General features: G+C 39.4%; 1 protein-coding gene across 1 annotated transcript; it reads right to left on the bottom strand.

The window, feature by feature from the left end:
* Window positions 1–2,300: 2,300 nt before the first annotated feature.
* slc1a5 (solute carrier family 1 member 5) lies at window positions 2,301–11,059 on the bottom strand. Its single transcript, XM_043258583.1, has 8 exons — window positions 10,403–11,059; window positions 6,076–6,118; window positions 5,920–5,991; window positions 5,603–5,769; window positions 5,273–5,506; window positions 4,866–5,060; window positions 4,649–4,783; window positions 2,301–4,339 (listed from the first exon to the last, which is right to left on the bottom strand). The coding sequence occupies exons 1-8, from the start codon at window positions 10,945–10,947 to the stop codon at window positions 4,108–4,110; spliced, it is 1,623 nt and encodes a 540-aa protein (XP_043114518.1). The 5' UTR covers window positions 10,948–11,059; the 3' UTR covers window positions 2,301–4,107.
* Window positions 11,060–20,645: the final 9,586 nt, after the last annotated feature.

Raw genomic sequence — 20,645 nt, 5'->3', positions numbered from 1 at the left:
CTTCATCCAAGAGTGACCATTCTCCGCTGTCTTTCTGGAACGGATCCAGGGCTGGAAGACCTGCTCAAGAGCACCAAATTCCTGGTATACATCTGGAGACAGATAACTTTACCTGGTCACTCAACACCAGCTCCATCACCAAGAAAGCCCAGCAGCGCCTTTTTATACTTCCTTAAGGAGGCTGAGGAGTCATTAGCTTCATCTTTTTGTAGTGTTACCCATCCTGAATATGTTTTATAAATAACCATTGATTTAAGAGTCTTCCATTTTTGCAGCTGCATCACTGCCTGGTTTGGGAAAAACTGCACCAATTGGATCGCCCAGAACCATCCAAAAGCAGATAGTGAGGACAGCTGAAAAGATGAGAGACAGATCGTCTCTCTGCCTATGGACTCAGATTTACACCACACGCTGCATCCTAAATCCCCACACCCAGCTAGCACATGACCCACGCTACAAACAGATAAATTATTTACCCTCCTGCCATCTGGAAAGAGGTAGTGGATGATTTGGGCCCTCACAACCCACGGGATGGTGAACAGTTTCTTCCCAGCGAGCCATCAGACTCAGCTGATAATCATACCTGAATGGACTTTCTGTTCCATAGGCATTGTTTGCACTTCATATTTATTGTTGTTTGTATTTTGTGTTCTTGCACTGATTTTGTCATAAGGCAATGTTTGCACACTGAGGAGAAAACTCTACTTATTTCCTGTTTGCATTCAATGAGCAGTTCTTAAGACACATTTTAGCTCAGCGTGTGAGTTTTTTTATTGTGTGTCCACTTTAAATAGCACCAGGCCCAGGAGAAACGTTGTCTCATTTCACTATGTACTGCATAGTTATGCGTAGGTGAAATTACAATAAAAAGCCACTTGACTTGAGTAAATAGCTGCAATCATTTACCTAGAGGACGTTCCAAAGGCAGTGGCCAAAGAGGTGACCAGTCCCAGCAAGAAAGTGTGCAGGGAGGACAATGATACCGTGGATGGCATGGCCAATGACGCAGCAGGCGATGTACTTCCCCAGGCTGGCGAACAGCAAGGTGACATCCTCCATTTCTATAATCTTAGCAGATAGGACACCACAAGCACATGGTGAAGAGCACATGGTGTTCTCTTTACCACATGATCCAGGAAACCAACACCATGGTGGCCTCGTTGAAAGAGTTGAAGAACTTGATTAGGATCTCTCCTTCCTCTCCAAGTTTCCTCAAGGCCACACCAAACGCCATAGCAAAAACGATGAGACCCAGGATGTCCATTCTAAACGCAAAGATATAAATGACTGAATTCACAAAAAACTAGAAATATTATTAAACCACTAATGTTTCTTCATACATTTATTAAATTACAACTACACTACAATAATAAAGTCCCAAATTGTACATGCATTTATAGAAATCTGGACTTGTCTGAAGGTATGATATCTGGGACTTGATACCTTTTCCACAGTGTAGGAGATGGTCAAGTCGGTAATATTTTTAATCTTGTAACCAGTGGCATACTGTGAAGGAGAACATTCAGAATTACAATTACAATAAATAATTTTTTGTACTTATTGTACCAATGTATGTGAGGAACAGGACTCTAACATAAAATGCTGCCAAAATCATTAATCACTTACCCCCATGTCATTACAAACCCGTGAAAGCTTTGTTTGTCCTTGGAACACAATTTTACACATTTCAGATGAAGTGGAAAGTATGTTTCATTTTAAAAAACATGAAACAGTGAGAAAACCGACGACAATACTTAACGACTTTAATTTTTATTTTAAAATAAAAACGACTTTATTCAATTCGGCATCGTAAAGTCACTGGGCGCCATTTTGGGAAATATCAACTGGACGCAAACTGCTCTTATTTCTTAGTCAGATGTGCCACACAAATGCTGTTTTTGGTGAAACCAGAACGTATAGAAACATGGAAGACATATCATTGCTTTACGATTGACACAGCGGGGTGTACAATTGTTGAATAAAGTCATTTCATAACATTATGGTTGAACCACTGAAGACAGATGAACTATTCTGTCTTTCATACTTTTTTGGACCGTGACGTGTTCATTACTTGGACGGTCAACGGGACGGTCACAAGCCTCCCTGTTTTCATACAAAATATCTTGTTCCGAAGATGAGCGAAGCTTTTCATTTTGGGGTGTAGTAACCCAGTACACCATTGAGCTGTATAATAAACATAAATATGAACGAAATTGGTTCAGCTATCCATAAATTAGAAAATCATCTGGGACCCAGCGTGCACCTCATACACCTCGAAAAAGAAAAAACATCACTGCCGATTTACTTAAAAAAGACTTTATTCTGCAGTCCGTGTGGAGTACATTCACTGGTTCTCTGAACAGTACTCTTTGGCTCCACTGATGGCATCATCAAGCAGCCATTTATGACAACCACCCAATAAACTCACACACAGACACATATCCACATCAGCAGGGCAGCTACGCTACAGCCGCCTGGAATGAGAAGCCTTTACAGTACTGGCTTTTAAAAGGAGTGATGTCAGTCACGCAGAACATCTGTGAGATTTGAAATACAACTTGATGACAGAACGGAACAGAAATGAGAGACTTAATTATGCAGATTAGAAGCACCAAAGAATAGATCTTGTTAAATTATTGTAAAAACACGAGACGGGTTTCTTTGGTCAAATGTGACCTCTCACTGATCACCTGCTATGAAAACGGACTTCTACAATAATGGGCTGTTATGTTGACTTTCTTCTCATCGCCGTGACAAACATTTGGTCAACATATAATATAACAGAAATTATCTTTCACCCTGTCGCTCGATACCTTACTTCTGCTGGTGTGTTTAGGCTATACATGTATATATATATATATTTTCAGTTTTTTGTTTTAACTACTACAGTTTAACTACTAGTTACAGTTAAACATTCACCAGTTAATGGTGTTAACAGAATAATCTGCCTGATTTGTCCTCGTAAAGTTAACTACCTTTAGAAAATGGCAGGTATATTATATTTGTGCTCTTCTGTAATAACATACATTAAAAAAAGATAGAAATACTCTTAAAAAGCAAACAAAATTGATACTTCATTTCTTTGTTTTACAAAAATTAAAAACTAACCCCAAACAGAAACCAAACTTTTAAACACCCAACATGTTCCTTATTCTGGCTTAAAACTAATTTGATTCGTCTGCATTCATGCTCTAAACTATGGCTTTCTTCTAAAACGCATCAAAATGGATCCGTTTACACCTCCTGACCTAACTTAACTTTCACCCAGGAAACTCCCTCACCTGCAGGCTTCAAGGCTCTTACCCAAAAAGCCTTGGGGCGTTAAGACAAGGTGTACTTTGCATGTGACCCATATACCATTGTGCTTACATTCCTGTCTGACCTCGGGATACAAACTGAACCCAAAGAACCAGCCGTGAAACGTAATGGTGACTAAATAAAGACAAAGTCGCACAAGTGTCTTGACTGTCAGTAGGGTATCCTACACCATTTTTGGCTCCTCTAGTAAGTAGCAAGTTTAGTGAAGGCCTCAGCACTAGATGGACCTACATCCGAGAAGCTTGAGGTGATATAAAGGAAATCAGCATGGATGAGGTATTTCAGCATAACGGACCATAAAAAAATGTATTTGGTGTGTTTGAAATACGCAGAGCCTAAAATGCAGATGCTTTGGCTTATTAGACGTTTTGCCTGAAAAAGTGTTAAACTCAACATCATGTAATCAGAACTATTAGGGCATGTGTTATAATAAAAGTAATATAAATAGATCATTTTAAAAGGCTGGACTGAGTTTCATTTTCTTTTTCTTTTCTTTTTTTATAAAAGGAGTAAAGCAAACATAAAAAAAAGGAGAAAAAAAAATTCAAAAAATGTCTGACCAGCATCTAATAAATAATTGTTCAAGCATGTTTCCATCTAAAATGTGCATACGTATTGGCAGACTCCTTTCATAAAGAGCTGGGCATAGAGGAGGGTCAAAAGGATGTAGTCTTTGTCCTGTCTTAATCTAAACCTGTGTCTCTCCCTCGATCACTGCAAGGATGCAGAGATTGATTTAGTGATGTCAGACAGGCCGGGAAGGAAAGTTTGTTGAAATACTGTGCAAGTCTACATCACAGACTCCTTTTCACAGGGTTTTGGTCTAGCGACCTCTTCCAATTCAAGGCTTCCCTGTTTATCGATGAGAGGAGAGCTCTCTGGCCTGGAGGCGGGGTCTTCATCCACTTGCACCTTATTTAGCTCCGCCCCCTCTTTGCTGGAACTGCGGTCCACAAAATGCTGCAGAAGACCTGCTCCGTAGGCGTCACCTTCAACATTGATGACCGTGCAAGTGCGATCGCTAAATGAAGACAGAAAAAAAATAATAAGAATTTACTTTCACTGTATAAAAATAATGCAACAAAAAAAAACAAATGCAATTGATAATTTAAAAACTTTTTATAATTTCTTAATATTTTAACAGTCATTATTTTCTATCGACTTTTTTTGTAGTGTTAAAACACTATTACTGAAATAAACATTTACTCAAAATAAATTGCCAGGATTTAAGAGTCTTTCCATTTTTGTTCTCCCCCTCCTTGCTATACATACTAAAAACTTCACCAACTTTCTCTTTGGCCCACAAAACCATCTAAAAGCAGACACTCACACAAGCCAGTCCACAGCCAGGATGAGAGACAGATCGTTGGTGGGCAGGCCTATGGACTCCAGAATGATGGCCAGCGTCAGCACCCCTCCAGCAGGGATCCCGGCAGCACCCACGCTAGACGCCGTCGCAGTCACGCTACAAACAGATAAAAAGTCAGTCAGTCAAAGACAACAGCTCTGGAGTATGGAAGTGGATGACTGTCACCCAGCGAACTCACAGGATGGTGATGACCTGGACGAAGTCCAGCGAGATTCCGTTCAGCTGAGCGATGAACACCGCGGCTACACACTGGAAGCAGGCTGCTCCATCCATGTTGACGGTTGCTCCGATGGGCAGGATGAAGCGGCTGATGTGTTTGGACACACCGTTGTTCTCCTCCACACATTTCATCATAAGGGGCAACGTGGCAGAGCTGAGGAGAAAATCAGGTTATTTCCATTTGCATTCAATGAGCAGTTCTTAAGAGACATTTTATCTTAGCGTAAAAAACATTTTAATACGATTCCACGATAAATAACTTTTTGTGCAATGGAAAGGTTTTCTGGATGTTAATGTTCTTCCTTGGAACTGTAGACGACAATAAAGAACCTTTGTTTTTAAGAGTAAATAGCTGCAATCATTTACCTAGAGGACGTTCCAAAGGCAGTGGCCAAAGCGGTGACCAGTCCCAGCAAGAAACTGTATGGGTTCTTCCGTGTAATCGCAAAGTAAATGGCCGGGAGGACGATGATACCGTGGATGGCATGGCCAATGACGCAGCAGGCGATGTACTTCCCCAGGCTGGCGAACAGCAAGGTGACGTCCTCCATTTCTACAATCTTAGCAGCAACCAGGAACATTATACCCAGCGGCGCGTACCTTTAGAAAAGAAAGCATGTGGAAGGGAAGTGAAGAGACTAATGGATAGGACACCAGAATTCAAACACTGGGAGAAGCACATGGTGTTCTCTTTACCACATGATCCAGGAAACCAACACCATGGTGGCCTCGTTGAAAGAGTTGAAGAACTTGATTAGGATCTCTCCTTCCTCTCCAAGTTTCCTCAAGGCCACACCAAACGCCATAGCAAAAACGATGAGACCCAGGATGTTCATTCCATTCACGTCTGTGCCGATCGGAGTCTAAACGCAAAGATATAAATGACTGAGTTCACAAAAAACTAGAAATAGTTTCTTACATTACAATTACACTATAATAATAAATTTCCAAATTGTACATGTATTTATAGAAATCTGGACTTGTCTGAAGGTGTGATATCTGGGACTTGGTACCTTTTCCACAGTGTAGGAGATGGTCAAGTTGGTCAAGTCGGTAATATTTTTAATCTTGTAATCAGTGGCATACTGTGAAGGAGAACAAACGTTGAGAAACACAAAAAATGTATATAAAAATCACCAAAAGTTAAAAAAAAAAAAAGTTAAACCCACCGACTGAAAAGCAGCTGATACCAGGTTCGAAGGGAAGATGTTTCTGAAAGAAGACAACAGTGAGGAAATTAACTCAAATTAACTCCTAAAAAGCCCGTCCGCCTGTCTCCCGATTTAGAAACAAGGTTAATGGGATAAAGATAAGGAGTACACTTCAGACGTAAACATTTACATTACAACAAGAGATAATCGTATTATCAATAGGGCATATTGAGAGAAAAAAGAAAAAAAAAGATTTATTCCAATACAATTTAAACTTATTCTGACAAAAGGTCTTTAAAATGTTATGTTTTGGGCCATTATGTCAAACAAACTAAAATCTAAAACGCAGTATGGGCTTAATCCCTTCATCAAGTGCGTTTGAGCTACACATTTCAAATAGTGAAGCATTCGCTCCGTTCACACAATCGGCTCATGATCCGTTGTTTGCCGCCATCTCCGAATCTCTTCCATACGCAGTAAACGCAATAAACTCATTTATTTCATGCTCTGTGAGTTTATCCCACATTTGGGAACGCAATAGCCAACGGTTAGGCTTTATTTTCGCATCTATGCAAATTCCTATCATTTTACGTAGTAGTGTAAAGCAAAAAAAATTATATAACTGAAATATTATTTTACAGTGCAACAGTTTGATTATATGGCTACTGCGGTCACAGAAATACTAATAATTGTTGTTTTTATTAATATGTTCACTTTTACTTATTCAGCTTCCTAACACAATATTGTAGCATGTCATGTAGACCGAGACAAATAGGTTTGAGTCCTCTTTAAAACACAGGTATAGGTTTTCTCAATTTAGAACATGGTTTGAAGCTCTTTATGTTACGTTACAAGTGCATTAGAAAATTTTAATAAATATTGTACCACAGACTTCATTTTGTGAGATTGAGGCAGAACAAGGTAGAGTGAGAACAAAGACTCAATTCTACCCTTCACAGATTTAGCCCACTGGCACTAAAAATCCTCACAGTCCTGACCAGCCAATCCCTGAGTGGCCTGGCCTCACGAGGTGCTCATGTGGAAATAACTTGGAGAATTTAGTCCGATTATATCCCTACACTAATCTCAGTTCCACACATTACCTCCTATCCCTATAACACCATTCCCTCCAACGGAGATGAGCGCTAGGACCTGCACGGAGATGAGGATTAATGCCCAACAGACATTTATTCAGGAATATCCCAGCATCCCTGACCTTAATATGATGTGCATGCATACAAAAAAAAAAGGAAGTTTTCAATCTGATGGAATTATAATCCCTAGAGTGAATCCCAAATAAATCACATCAGCTGTTCTTGAGTTACATTTCCAAAGAAGCACCATTACAGACCAGATTCTGTTGCCCACAGGAAGCTTTCCAATACATCGCAATCATCTAAAAGCAGCCTGCAAGGAGCAAGAAGACTAGTATAAATCAAAACAGCGCAGCTGGAGCAAGAGGAGACTGGAAAACCGAGAGAAGAACGGCCTTAAAATTGCTGTGCCGTGCAACAGGCTGCATCCCAGACGGCAAGAAACCGCCAAACATCAATGCCAGTGGACGTTCCCTTCTCGGATTTCCTTCGTCTGAACGCCAAGGATAGTTAGAACTGAAGATAGGCGCGAAACCAGTATAGCAACACTGGTAGAACCTGTGCATGCCGTTGAAATATGTCATTACTGACGCATTTAGATCTCGTTTCTGGTATTTAAAGCGTCACATTCAAAGCCAGCTGGGTGAGCAGAGCACTTTATACAAGATTAACAACTGTTAATACCACGATTTGACGAATGCATTCCAAGTACGCTTTAAGGTGTGATGGACGAGCCCTACGTGGGTGTGTAAATAATAAGACTAGGACCTCCTTGAAACGTGGCTCTCCACACACACCCTTTTGTCAAAGATTTATCCTAAGTTTAGCGTTGGTTGACATATTAAATGTAACTATTAACAGGTAAAATGTACCTACATTCTGACTTTGTCCCGTCTAAAATAAACTTGCACAAAAGTCACACAAAAAAGGCCATGATGGTGACTGTTTTTCGCATGCATTATAAACCAAACGTGTTAAAGGAACAATTTCATTCTGAACTCATCTGACTGCCTTTCATCTCTAAAGCACAAAAAAGACATTTAGCAGAATGTACAAGCTGCTCTTTTCCATACAATGAAAGTGAACGGTGACCGCTATAAACACGCATGTATAGCTTGAAAGATGTCGAATGTACCGCATGAATGGCTTTGACCATTATTAGTGTTTTTGGCCCATTCACTTAAGAGAATAGAGCAGCATGAACATTCGTCAAAATGTCTCATTTTGTGTTTTACACAGAAAGAAGGTCATAAGGGTTTGCAGCCACAAGACTCACTTACTCTTTAAGATAAACTATATCTTTTACATAACATGGGGCAAGGAGAGCTTGTTCCACCAATTGTTGTTGTCGAGGGTCCTTCCATGTCACCGAACCTGATAAGGCAATGCGACTACAGATAACTAGTCTAAACTTGTAGAAAGAGAAAAATCTAAATGCGGGGGTTAACAAAACTTACATTCTGCCAAGCAAACCTACTATACATGCCAGAACCCGCTGATTTTCTATAGAAAGAGCGTCCAACTGCACGCCTGCCAGAGTATGAAATTAGCATGGCTCCACTGTGGTCCTTGTGACCGTGTGGCACGATTTAGTCACGGTGAGACCCCAAGAGAAAAGCACTTTAGACGGATGACATGAGTCACATCAGCTGCCTAATTAACCCTGCTTCTATTGTGCATGTGTTTGCATGTGCGTCTTATTATATTAAGGAAAAAAAAAACGTATTTAACCCTGGTGAGTTTGATATTCCGAGGAACTGGTCAGAAAGCATGAAACATCAAATGACAAGTACGTACATGAACACTAAAAGCTGCGACGCCAGGAAGAGACCGTCTGTTACAGTGGGAAAAAAAAAGAAGGTGTACACACTTTGAGGAAAAAAAAAAATAATATCTAACTTCTGTTGGAATTAGATGTTATTAAATCATTAACCCGAAGCTATTTCAACGCTGTTATTAAACAAGCTTTGGCTCATTTTGTAAAATGGGAATGAATACAAGATTGTTAGCAACAATTATCAGCCATTATTCCCTTAACGGTCCTGAACTAAAATAAAATAAATTAAAAAAAGTGAGGACATAACTGAAATAATTCATTTTAAAGTAAATTTTATTGTGGATAATGGGACAATTCTATATATGATTTTTTTTTTCTTAAACAAAAAAGGTAGTATATAGGGTATTTCGTTTTATCTCACTTTGTGGGCCGATTGACATTTTCAAGGACAGTCCACCTAAAACAGGAAAATTCAATGTCTCTCGTGTCAGGTCACCCTAAATTCTGTCAGTGCTTTAACATTTGCATTTTGCATATATTCATATCAACAAGCTCGTCTCCAGCGGGAGTAAGAAAGCCCTCAGACCGCTTGCAACATGTCTTTTGTTGTTGTTTGTTCAGAGAACAGAATGTTCTCTTTACACCATTCTGTTAAACACATGCTGAAATTTGAGCTGTTTACACGCCAACAGGACCAAACCCTATAACTCGCCCGTAAACGGTATGATTTGGGCTTTCTTGCGGAACGCAAGGAATGTCTGCCTCGGCTGAGAGATTAAATGCCCGCTTTCTTTAAAAGGTCTACTTGTTTTATTCCGCCAAGCGCCACGGTAAGGTTCGCCGTTAGCTTTCTCGAGTAAAGAAACCCAACTCCCGGAAAAAGAGAAGGGTGTGTGGCACGTCTATACAACTGACCGTACAAGCTGCATCCTCTTAAACCGGATTACTGCGTCAAACGACGCAGCTGATGCAACCTCAGGGTCAGTTTACGGCACATGTCGATAAACGTCACGCTCCTCGCGCCACACAGTCAAAACAACGCCGCTGAAGAAATTTACGACAACCAGTACAATAAGTAGCGTTAAACTACAAAAAAAACACCACGAGATAACGTTCCTGTTCGTTTTATGTACTTACGCAACCGTAGTAGCGTCTGAGCGTTGAAATGGAAAACTTTGTATCTATAGTTACCAATACGTTAGAAATAAATGTTGCCCTTCTTGTTCGCTGACATATTTACCCAGTTCTTTCCCGCTTCCTGTTTGGCAAAGTTTAGAGCTGAGCTGGCAGTGTTGAGCGCCGGTTTAACCGAATCGTTTAAAAGAACCGACTTAGTTGAAGTGCCACAAATTAACTAAACGTTACCCGCGTGAGTTTATCACGCATCTAATTATTCGAACGAGTTTGGAACCCTAGAGTTCTAATTCCGAACGCGCCGCGCGAACACGTGTTCGCCGGCGACACGGGGACTCACCTTATCAAGTCTAAAAACGAGTCGATGACTTCTTTGGCTTTTGGGACCTCGGTGTCATCCTGGTTGAGGCTGGACATTTTTTGTCCGCTGGAGCCGGGCTGTATGATGAACGCCATAATAACGCCGATGGCGGACGCGATCAGAGTGGTCACCAGAAAGAAGAGCATCGCCCACCCGCCCAGCTTGCCCAGGGCTTTGGGGTCAAGGCTGGCGGCCCCTGACACCAGACTGCAGACCACCAGGGGAATGATGATCATCTTGAGCAGGCGGATGAGGAGCTCGCCGGGGAACCCGAAGTAAAGGATCTGCGTGCGGCTCAGCCCGGCGCTTCGCACGCCGAGCCCGATGAAGACGCCGACGATGACCGCGGACACCGTCAGGATGACCAGCAGGTTGGCCATGGCGAAGCGCTTCAGTTTCTGCCCTCTGGTCTCCGGCTCGCTCCTCGCGCGCTCGCCCAAGCCGTTGGCGATGGCCGGGTCGTCCAGGTGCGCTTCGCCGTTGGACGCCTTTGCGTCTTCTATAGAGATCTTTTCTTCTGCCATCGTGCCCGTCTGAAGGTGGGAGAGTTCGTGTAAAAGTCTTTGGTGCGAGCTGATCGTCCGCTCTCTCTCCTCCTCGCGCGCTGGCAGCGTAGAAATGACTCGGCGTGAAAACGCGCGCGGGTTGAGGAGTTTCAAGTAGCCTTAACGTCATTAAGGGGCGGGGCGTACATTATGCAAATACTGACTTGAACTGGAACAAAGACGCATATCTAATGAGCACGCTACACGTAAGCTGTTAGCATAGTTTATGAAAATATACAAATCGTTTTTATATAAATATATCGATTTCATTATGTATTAAATCCACATGAACCGGTTAAGGAATAAAGCTGGTGCTGTTCATGCCTTTTCGTCATACTTTAACAAAGTGCATTTTGTTACAAATTATAAAACGTATGCTGGTCAGAATTACAAAATAAAAGTCTACAATAAGCTTTAGAGGAACGTCTGATGAATTACACCTGCAATGCTCTGTTTGGGTGAACTTCATACATTCAGTGTATGTTCATTTAAGTAATTAAACAAACACACACACACACACACACACACACACACACACACACACACACACACACCCATCGTTGAAGTGGCAATTTAAAAAAATCTGAAAAGAAAAGTCTATCATTTGTTGCAGTAATAATTTGTATCATATATATATATATATATATATATATATATATATATATATATATATATATATATATATATATATATATATATATATATATTAAAGTGTATCTTAAAGGGATAGTTCGCCCAGCCAAACAAGCAATGGCCCCAATTAACTTGCATAGTATGTTTTCCATACAGTGGAATACTCACCAGCAACTGTTATCTACTTTTTATTCATTCATTCATTCATTTGTGAACTGAATGAAAGATCATCCATGTGCTGGTGATTCCCCTACTCACAGGAGCCGATCTTGTACATCTATTGCCACCTGGCTTGACTGACTTGACCTTCACGTATACTGGCCGAAACCTGGTATACCTTTTGTACTAATTCCGCCCTATCTTTATATGGCAGTAATAGAAGTATGCTCATCCAAATTCAGCCTTTGACTCATCCCTGACCCGAAAACAAACACAAAAAAAAACTGACCCAACCTGCACCAGACTTTGCATGTCTGCCAAGAAATACATTTGCGGGGCATGGAAATGACAATATCTCATTGTTAGCAGAAATCCGGTCCTCGCTTCTGCAATCAAATACGCTGAAGATTGACGTCCTCTGCGTGGAGCCAGAGTCAGAATATCTTTAATAAACAAAAGCCCTCATTTTCTTTAAACAGATTTTTTTCAGCGTGGCGCTTTATGGGAAGAGCTTTCGTGTTAATAAGAGCAGTCCACACTCTATAAACAGTGCGCACTCATTAGGGGTCCCTTTTTGAAAGCTAAGGGTGTGCTTATATAAGGTTCATCTTTTCTGTACCGGACCGTGTGAACCGTATTTCGTAGAAGCACGACATTCCACAGATATTGTGTGCTGGTCTCAGAGAGAGATTTGAGTGCCAGAGATCCATACGGCGTGAGAGGATGATGTGAGGATCGTTCGAAGCAGGGGGCCTCTCTTCTGAAAACAGAGCGTCCGCTCACTCCTGTGTGTGTCACACACGCCGCGACCTCGATGCCCTTGAATAAACACCACTGCCCTGCCTGGCCCCGTATAATGACCTCCTACGGAAAACCTGTTCCACCTGGGCCTAACTAAATTCCTCGACGTTTCACTTCCAGCAAACAGGGAATGCTCTTTTAAACCATTATATTGATTTTCTTAGCATTTTAAACATTCGGATGATACAAAATGTTCTTAGAACATTTTTTTGTTAACTTGTTGCAGTTCTAAAGCCGGTGAAGGCTTTTTATATTTCCGCCATGTCATTTTATTGCACTGCTTTGAATGTTGCTGAGTCATTTTACAACTGCAGTCTTATTTGGATTGGATTTGTTTATTTTATTATTATTATTTTTTTAAGTTTCAGAACTCTTGGAAAACCATAAATATGAATCTGCGTTATCAGTTGCTGCTGATTACAGTCATCTGCAGTTTATTCAGCGTGGACATTGTTTGATTGTGTGATTTGTTGATTGCAGTCAATGACGAAGAAATGATCACATTCTAAAAAGTATAGACAATATGTTTAAATTACAGCTGTCAGAAAAATAATCATTTAAAAGATTAATCATTAAAAATATCTAGTTTACATAATATATGTATGTGTGTGTTTGTAAGTATGTATATATATATATATATATATATATATATATATATATATATATATATATATATATATATATATATATATATATATATATATATATATATATATATATATATAAGCATTTTTATGTATACATGCATGTGTTTGTATTTATATATATATATATATAAAAAAATAAGCATTTTTCTTAAATGCATACATGCATGTGTTTATATATATATATATATATATATATATATACAGTTAATTTATTATGTAAACAAAAAACCTTTATTTTGAATTAATTGTGATTAATCAATTGATTTAAATAAATATTAAATCATATTTTACTTTAAATTTTATAATCAATTTGTTTTCTGTTAAAACTATACTTAATTCTGTATTAACCGTATTTAATGCATTTCTGTCACCATTTTCATCTTTTAAAATGTGCATTATGCATTAATGCATGTCAGCTGGCCGTTCTTTTCCTGCCTCAGTGCTGTTACAGTAGGAGATCTGCTGGCAGCATGGTAAAATGACCTGAGAGTCACATGACCTTTAACAACAGGCAAAGGGAGAAAGTCTAATACAATGCCGTAGGATTTCATGTCATGGGAAAGCAAGCCCAGGCACAGAGATTGTGAATTAAAGCACCTCAATGGCATCAGCGGAGAAACCAGATACAGTAGGTCTATCTCGCGAACTCTACAGAGGCTGTATTGTTCAAGACAGCAAGAAAACATCGGCCCAAAAAGAGGGCTACAGACGGTTATATAAAAAAGCGTAGCGACGTGTTCCCTGGACAGCATGTGGCGAACGCGTTCGACATTCCCACACGGCACGTGATTATAAATAGAAAGCTGTCCTGAATTAAAATCATAGAAGTATTTGAACATAATGTAACTTTTGGATAGATGCATCTCGGATGGTTTCAAAGAGTCCTCTGTGTGGAGCTCCTCTGAGGGTTGGACAATGTGAAACGCTGAGTCACCCTTACTGAGCCAAATGAATGGATACGAGAGCTATTATATTTAATCGTCTGCACTGAAATGATGCAATGCAGCTTATTATAGAATAAAGGTGCCTTCGAAACTCATTTTAGGTGTTGGAAATGTTCTTGTCAGGTCACGCTGCGGATGCATTCAAGCTATGCTTTTCTTCCTTGGAGGAAGTCCAGACTGCAGAAATAGACGTGAGATTTAATGGCACACATATGAATAAAACTGCTGAATCATGGTACGCAAGTAAGACTCGCTCTTCAAGTCAGGTCGATTTTATCCGTCTAGCCCCTCTCGTTGTGCATCGTCTCAGAGCAGCTTTTACAGAAAATCACGATTATTGTGTTTATCGCACCTTCATGGCTTAGTCGCATTTAGCACATTACATCTGGCTGATAATATAGTTTACAGCCTGCGATTAATATATTGTAGTAATTTAATAAAATGCAAACTTAATGATTTTCACGACTTTTTCATGATTCATGTTTATTTTGTATTTTGACTACTAATAAGGAAGAAATCGATTCGCGTGCCGATCCAGGCTAAATAAAAACTTATTTTAATGCTATTTAAGCATAAGAAACAACATTTATCATGCCAGATTTTGTTGCTAATTTGAATATATTGTTTAAATACGAGTGTGGCGAGCCGTTTTGGACGTTTCAGAACATCCAAGCTGATAGGAAACGTCCGAAATATGGCTGCAGGTGAAGAGACTCCTTTGAAACGGCGCCAGGTGGACCGCTTTTATAGGTACTTTTGTGGTATTTTAACATACTTTGCATGAAAAAGAGCGAACCGTACGTTATTAAAAAACAGAGAAAAGGTCAAACAGGTTTCAAAGAGAACTTATATATATATATATACTAATCCCATAATGGTGCATAGCAGGCTCTTACACACCGCTGCGAAATCTATCAACGTAGTAAAAAAAATGCAACGCGTTTAATTTCTGACACATGTCTGAAGGGCAGCTTTTCTTGGGAAATCACCCACATGAGAGGTGCCGTAGTCCCCTAAATCCGGTTTAATCTCGCCTGAGCCGCGCTCGCACAGCACGCCTACCTAATGGCCGACAAATTTACACGCTGTAACCCGACTCCCTCCGTTCCCAGTCTGCCCGAGTGTGTTCTTCACTTCTACATTACGCCAGCTGAATATGTGTCTAAAATTAAAACTGTACGTTTAATGAAACGGTGCTATTGCGTAATGCGGGGGAACAGTTCAGCGGTTCTTTCTTTGGTGGAACGCGAAACGAGACGTTTAGCGAAACGTTCGTGCTGTACTTTTGCGTACAATGAATGTGAACGATGAGGGCGGTCGAGTTACGACGACATCTAAAAAACATCTAAACATCTAAAAGAAATTATTAATTATTTCAAGCCATTTTATGAGGAAAAAGAGGGAGAGAAGTGGCAAAAAAATGTCTGTATCGGGTTGTTTTCCTTTTCTGTCTTCTCCTGTGGTGCTTCAATGCCTATCGCGTGTCTCCGGGTCCTTTATAGACCATCTGCTAAAGTCACAGTTAGCCGAACCACATGCGCCGGGGTATGGCAAACCTGTTTACGTGCGGGTTTGTTTTTTTCCGTCTGCATGGTTTATGCCTCTTAACTTTAAAAAAGCTGACATATGCAGGGAAGCAACATCTTACCGTGATGACTCTTTTATTAATAAACAGATAGACTTACATCCTTGCTGTTGTTCATTTCCCTGCTAGTTTTTTTATTAAGGACCAAAGCATGAGGTCTATTATAAATTCACATGTTTAAGGAACTTTGTAACTTTTGACTCTTTGGCTGGCATATACATATATATACACATACATTTTGATATGCAGCATATGAACCCAAAAACCTCTGATAAGATATGTTGATTAGTTTGAGGCCCATCATTATCCCACACAGACGCCGCTGTCTCACGCTACCGCTGATAAAAATAGCCACTGGCTATAACCGTATGTTTTACACCCCTACTTATCTCTCACTTCTTCCAGCTTTCTCAGTTTTACTGCTGGCTGTCAGGATGAATTACCTGATGAAGGACACACATTTCTCACTTTGTTTTCGGAGATCTCCCGCCAAACCCGAAGCGTTCCTGCACTTGCGGTGGAGAGCAGTGGTTCTCGGGAGAGTCACAGTAGAGGAATAAGTAAAGCAAAAGGAAGGGGAAAATGCTTCTCGTGTCTCTTCCAAACAAGCTGTACTGTTTAGTGCAGATTTACTACGTTATAATGTCTAGTAATACTAACAAAAAATGTCAAATCTGAGCATATACTAGTCAACATTTGAAGCAAATCAAAACTGTCATCTAAGTTGTTCTAAAACTTAAAACCAAAATGTGTTCTTGTCTTAGGACAACTTTCATGAACTTTTTCAGTACTGTTTACTAGCGGGTTAGCAAGTTCATTTAAGTTGAAACCGCGTGCAATCGTAAAATAAAGTGTTTTTTTTTATCTAAATGTTGACTGTTGTACCAAAGCCACTTAAGAACCACCAGTGTGGTTGGTGTGTGTGTGTGTGTGTGTGCAAAAGCATGACCTCCATCTAAACAGAGCTAATCAATATCAGGCCCAGGAAATCACATATAATCCACAGCATATATAATGTTCCTCTTTTTCTTATTTACTAACTATTATCTATACACACTCGTGTAAGACTTTAATAGTGCACAAACACCAAAAAATACCCATTAGGGATCGCACAGGTCAAATTGTGTGGAGTCCTTTAAAATAAACTGTTAAATGAGAATGTTGTCGACAGAGTAAAAAAAATGGTTACTTTTGTATGAATTCAATTTCAAAACACCAAACCAAGTGTCAGTGCAAGCGTATCTGAAACGTCTGCCTTCTTTTTGGGGATCACTGTATATTTTATACGCACGATGCATAATCATATCACGACTTCAGAGAGACGCCAGACAAGGTGGAAGCCTGAGAATGCCGGAAAGCTCTTCTGGGCACATGCAGTTTTGCGAAAAGCCTTTGCAGGAAACACAAGACGAAGTCACGCAAGAACACACGGTTGCTGCTCTGTGTTAATGGGTGACAAAAGGCGCCTCGTGATGATTGGCTGAGAAAAATACGCCCACCTTTTCGTGCCCCAGCATTCCTCTCTCAGTGAGATGAGTTCATATTTCAATATACTTGTGTAGAATGGTTTAGAATTTTTGAAAACGGCGAGAGCCTCGCGGCGGAGTGAGGCGACCCATTCCTGAAAACGCTCCAGCTGGACACCACAGATGAATGTGAAGAATCCAAACCCAGGATCTGATGACTTGGAGAAAGATCTTGCATTGCTTTGAGTAAATTACTATTATGTGACTTCATTTAAGGCACTATAAATAGTTGAGTACAGATGATGGTTATAATAAAGCAAGAAGTAGGTTCAATGCCTGTTTATGCGGTATAATGCTGACGAACACAACAGTGAGATTTATTTAAACGAATAGTTCGTCCATATTCTGAATTATTGACTGACGCATTGTTGCAAGCCATGTGACTTGCCTTGAATTCTAACAAGAAAAACAAAAGGAACTTTGAATAATATTCAAGCAGCTCTCTTCCATACAATAAAAACGGACGCGTTTTGTTCCAGATTAAAGAAATATAAAACATTGCATGTGTGTTCATATTAAGTTATGTTACCTTTGTGCAAAGAACAAACTACAATTTAACTAAAACATATTCAAAATTGATTTTTAGACACAGTAACCAATTGTATTATGTTGAGTAAATGTCATTTTGCATTTTTTTATTTTACAAGCAAATAGGCATAGGATTTATTTTAAAGTGGCTCTATTTTGGGTTATGAAAGTTCATATTTTGGTTTTGGGAGTACCCAAAACACATTCATTGCCTTATAATCTGCTTTTATTTTTACTTAATTTGCTCAGTGACTTTGCTCAATGATTAATTTTTCCAAAAAAAACCCCTAATTTGATTGACTTTAATCTGCAGTAATTAGTTGGTTTGTAAACGTCTTTGTTTAAAGACGTTACCGGGGAAACCGCTATTATTCTCCAAAAAGCGGCACCTAGTGGCAAAGAATGAATTAGCATTTTCATTCAGACCAACAAGCGGGTGAGCAATACGCTAATGTCGTCGACCTCAGCACGAAACGCTTGGGATTCGTTTTAAAAGCGACTAGTTTCAATGATTCAGAGTCGACTCTTTTGCCGGAGAGACTTCGCGGGATGCTTTCATTTACTTAGAGCTGTTACGTAAATGATCATTTTCCACAAATCATAATTGGGGTAATTTAAGTTTAATAAAGGCCTATTCACACTGCGCGAACAGACGGCAAAAAGTTTCAGACAAACACCAATTAAACATGTTCAAATAGTGAAAACATGTTCCAACCGATGGGGTTACACACCAATCACACTAAACCAAACAACCGTGTCTGTTGCCGTTCATCAGAGTTGTGAATTGACCTTAAAACACCATTTTACGTAACTTTTCAGTGTAATACACGCCATTATGTTAGACCAACTCTACTCAAAGGTTGCTTGAACTATGTAGAGGAAGTATAAAAAAAAGTCTATACAATTTTAGGCTTAACATTTCAAATAGAACGAACAAAGAACTCACAATTTTATGTCTGGTCATGTGCTGACAAGATGACAAGAAACAAAAAAATGTACCCAAGAGTTGATCTGCAACCATCAACACCCTAGTAATTATAATTTTTTACATTTTTTTTAAGTCAATATGGATTTGTTATAATACAAAGCAGAGCACATACTTAATACCACACCTTTTGACCTTACTTCATAACAAGTTCAATTAGATGGCATTTTCGAAACTTTATATAAAAAGGTTAAACATCATGCTATATGCATGCATCACGAATAATAAAGATTCCTTCAGTGTAGCAAACTGAAGTAGCTTTAACCGGCGTGTTGACGGCGTGAAGTCATGCGAGCGGTAATTACCCCCTCAGCTGACTGCAGACCAGCTGCGTGACATAAAACACATCAACGACACACGAGGAACACATAAAGAGAGCCCCGCGTTGTTCGCTTAGTTTCCGTCATGTGCACTGTCATCAATCACAGTATCCTACATCTGTCCGTCACCTCATGGTTTGCACAACCAATCGTCACGAGACACTGAATGAAAATAACCTCTCATAAGGACCGAGTCTGAGCAAAAGGCTTCAGCAATGTTTTGCCTTTTTATTGGTATGCGTGCGCAATTACACTTTGGATAGCACTTATTCTGTATTGTATTAATTATTAATTATTCTGTCTGGTATTAAGAGAAAGACGTTCTCGGATGGGAATCTCAGCTAAATTCGGCTGACGGTTCACTTTATAATGCATGCTGCGATCGAGTACATGTAGAGACAGAAATTCAACGAGAAATTAATGAAGAATTCAATGGTGTCAGAGTCCTGGCGCAAAAAAAATCACGGGGAACAAGGTTTGACCCAGCGTTGCCAAATATTGCTATAAAACCACCACAACTAATATCCTAAGGCTTTTTTCTTGGAAATAAGCCACACACCAAATTATCAAAGCCTGCATCTGCCTACTTTACTATTCACACAAAATGGATTACTTTATGATCCAAGCCAGGCCTAAATAACAAGATGCTTAACTCTTTCCCTGCCAGTGTTTTTTTTTTTTTTTTTTTTTTTTTTTTAAAGTTGACTGCCTGATATATTATATATCAAAATAAAGAACCAAGCCTCTGCTTTCAAACTAAAAAGTTTATTCTGTCTTTATGTGATCACGTTTTATCATCACTTGAATGCGGGTAGGTTTCATCAAAAGTGTAACTTTTTGGACAAAAAAACTGAAAAAAAATGCATTTTTATCGAAGTAGTGCATTTTCAAGCAAAACACTTTCAGATATCATATTCTCTCACCTGCATATAATAATAAGATTAATCAAAATTGCATTCAGTAAACTTAAACTTTTATGCACACACATTTATTCATACACAAACACACATGAATTTAGGCTATATACATAGCTACATACCTGTATATATACATAAATACTCCATTTTTATTATATATATATATAGATAGATAGATAGATAGATAGATGACACACACATTACAGTAATACACCTAGAACAGGGATTGATGTAAAAACTGGTCTTTGGCTGGGAAGCGTTGTAACCTGAATGACGAGATATCTCATCATTGGCGAAGAAAGAGTTAATAAGCATTCTTTAAAATAAGTGGACATGGCAACCCTTCTACAACGCACCCTGTAAAGCTGACTATCAAAACATAAAACATGATGGGTCTAAAACAACGCACGTCATGATTTTGCAGAGTTCCAACATATACGCGTCGACCCTGGAACAACATTTTAATGCGAAAATGTAGTCTTGACCATAACTCTTCACCTAAACCCAACCTTACCCGTGAGTAATGCTTAAAATCAGAGTTAATGATAGCTGAATAATACTGCTGTACGAGCACCAAACACTGATTGTAAGCCTAAACTTCACAAAATCTAGAAAATGGTTCTTCAGATCTG

This window comes from Puntigrus tetrazona, chromosome 15 (assembly GCF_018831695.1).
Source record: "Puntigrus tetrazona isolate hp1 chromosome 15, ASM1883169v1, whole genome shotgun sequence".
Classification (NCBI taxonomy): Eukaryota; Metazoa; Chordata; class Actinopteri; order Cypriniformes; family Cyprinidae; genus Puntigrus; species Puntigrus tetrazona.
The sequence above is the reverse complement of the archived record's forward strand: the minus strand, read 5'-3'. Positions and strand labels throughout refer to the sequence as shown.

Coding starts and splice junctions, on each gene's coding strand:
- slc1a5 (XM_043258583.1), bottom strand. CDS start 10,947: ATGGCAGAAGAAAAGATCTCTATAGAAGACGCAAAGGCGTCCAACGGC. Junction 6,119..10,402: donor TCGTTTTTAGACTTGATAAG/GTGAGTCCCCGT, acceptor GTCTTCTTTCAG/AAACATCTTCCCTTCGAACC. Junction 5,507..5,602: donor TTGGTTTCCTGGATCATGTG/GTAAAGAGAACA, acceptor TCTTTTCTAAAG/GTACGCGCCGCTGGGTATAA.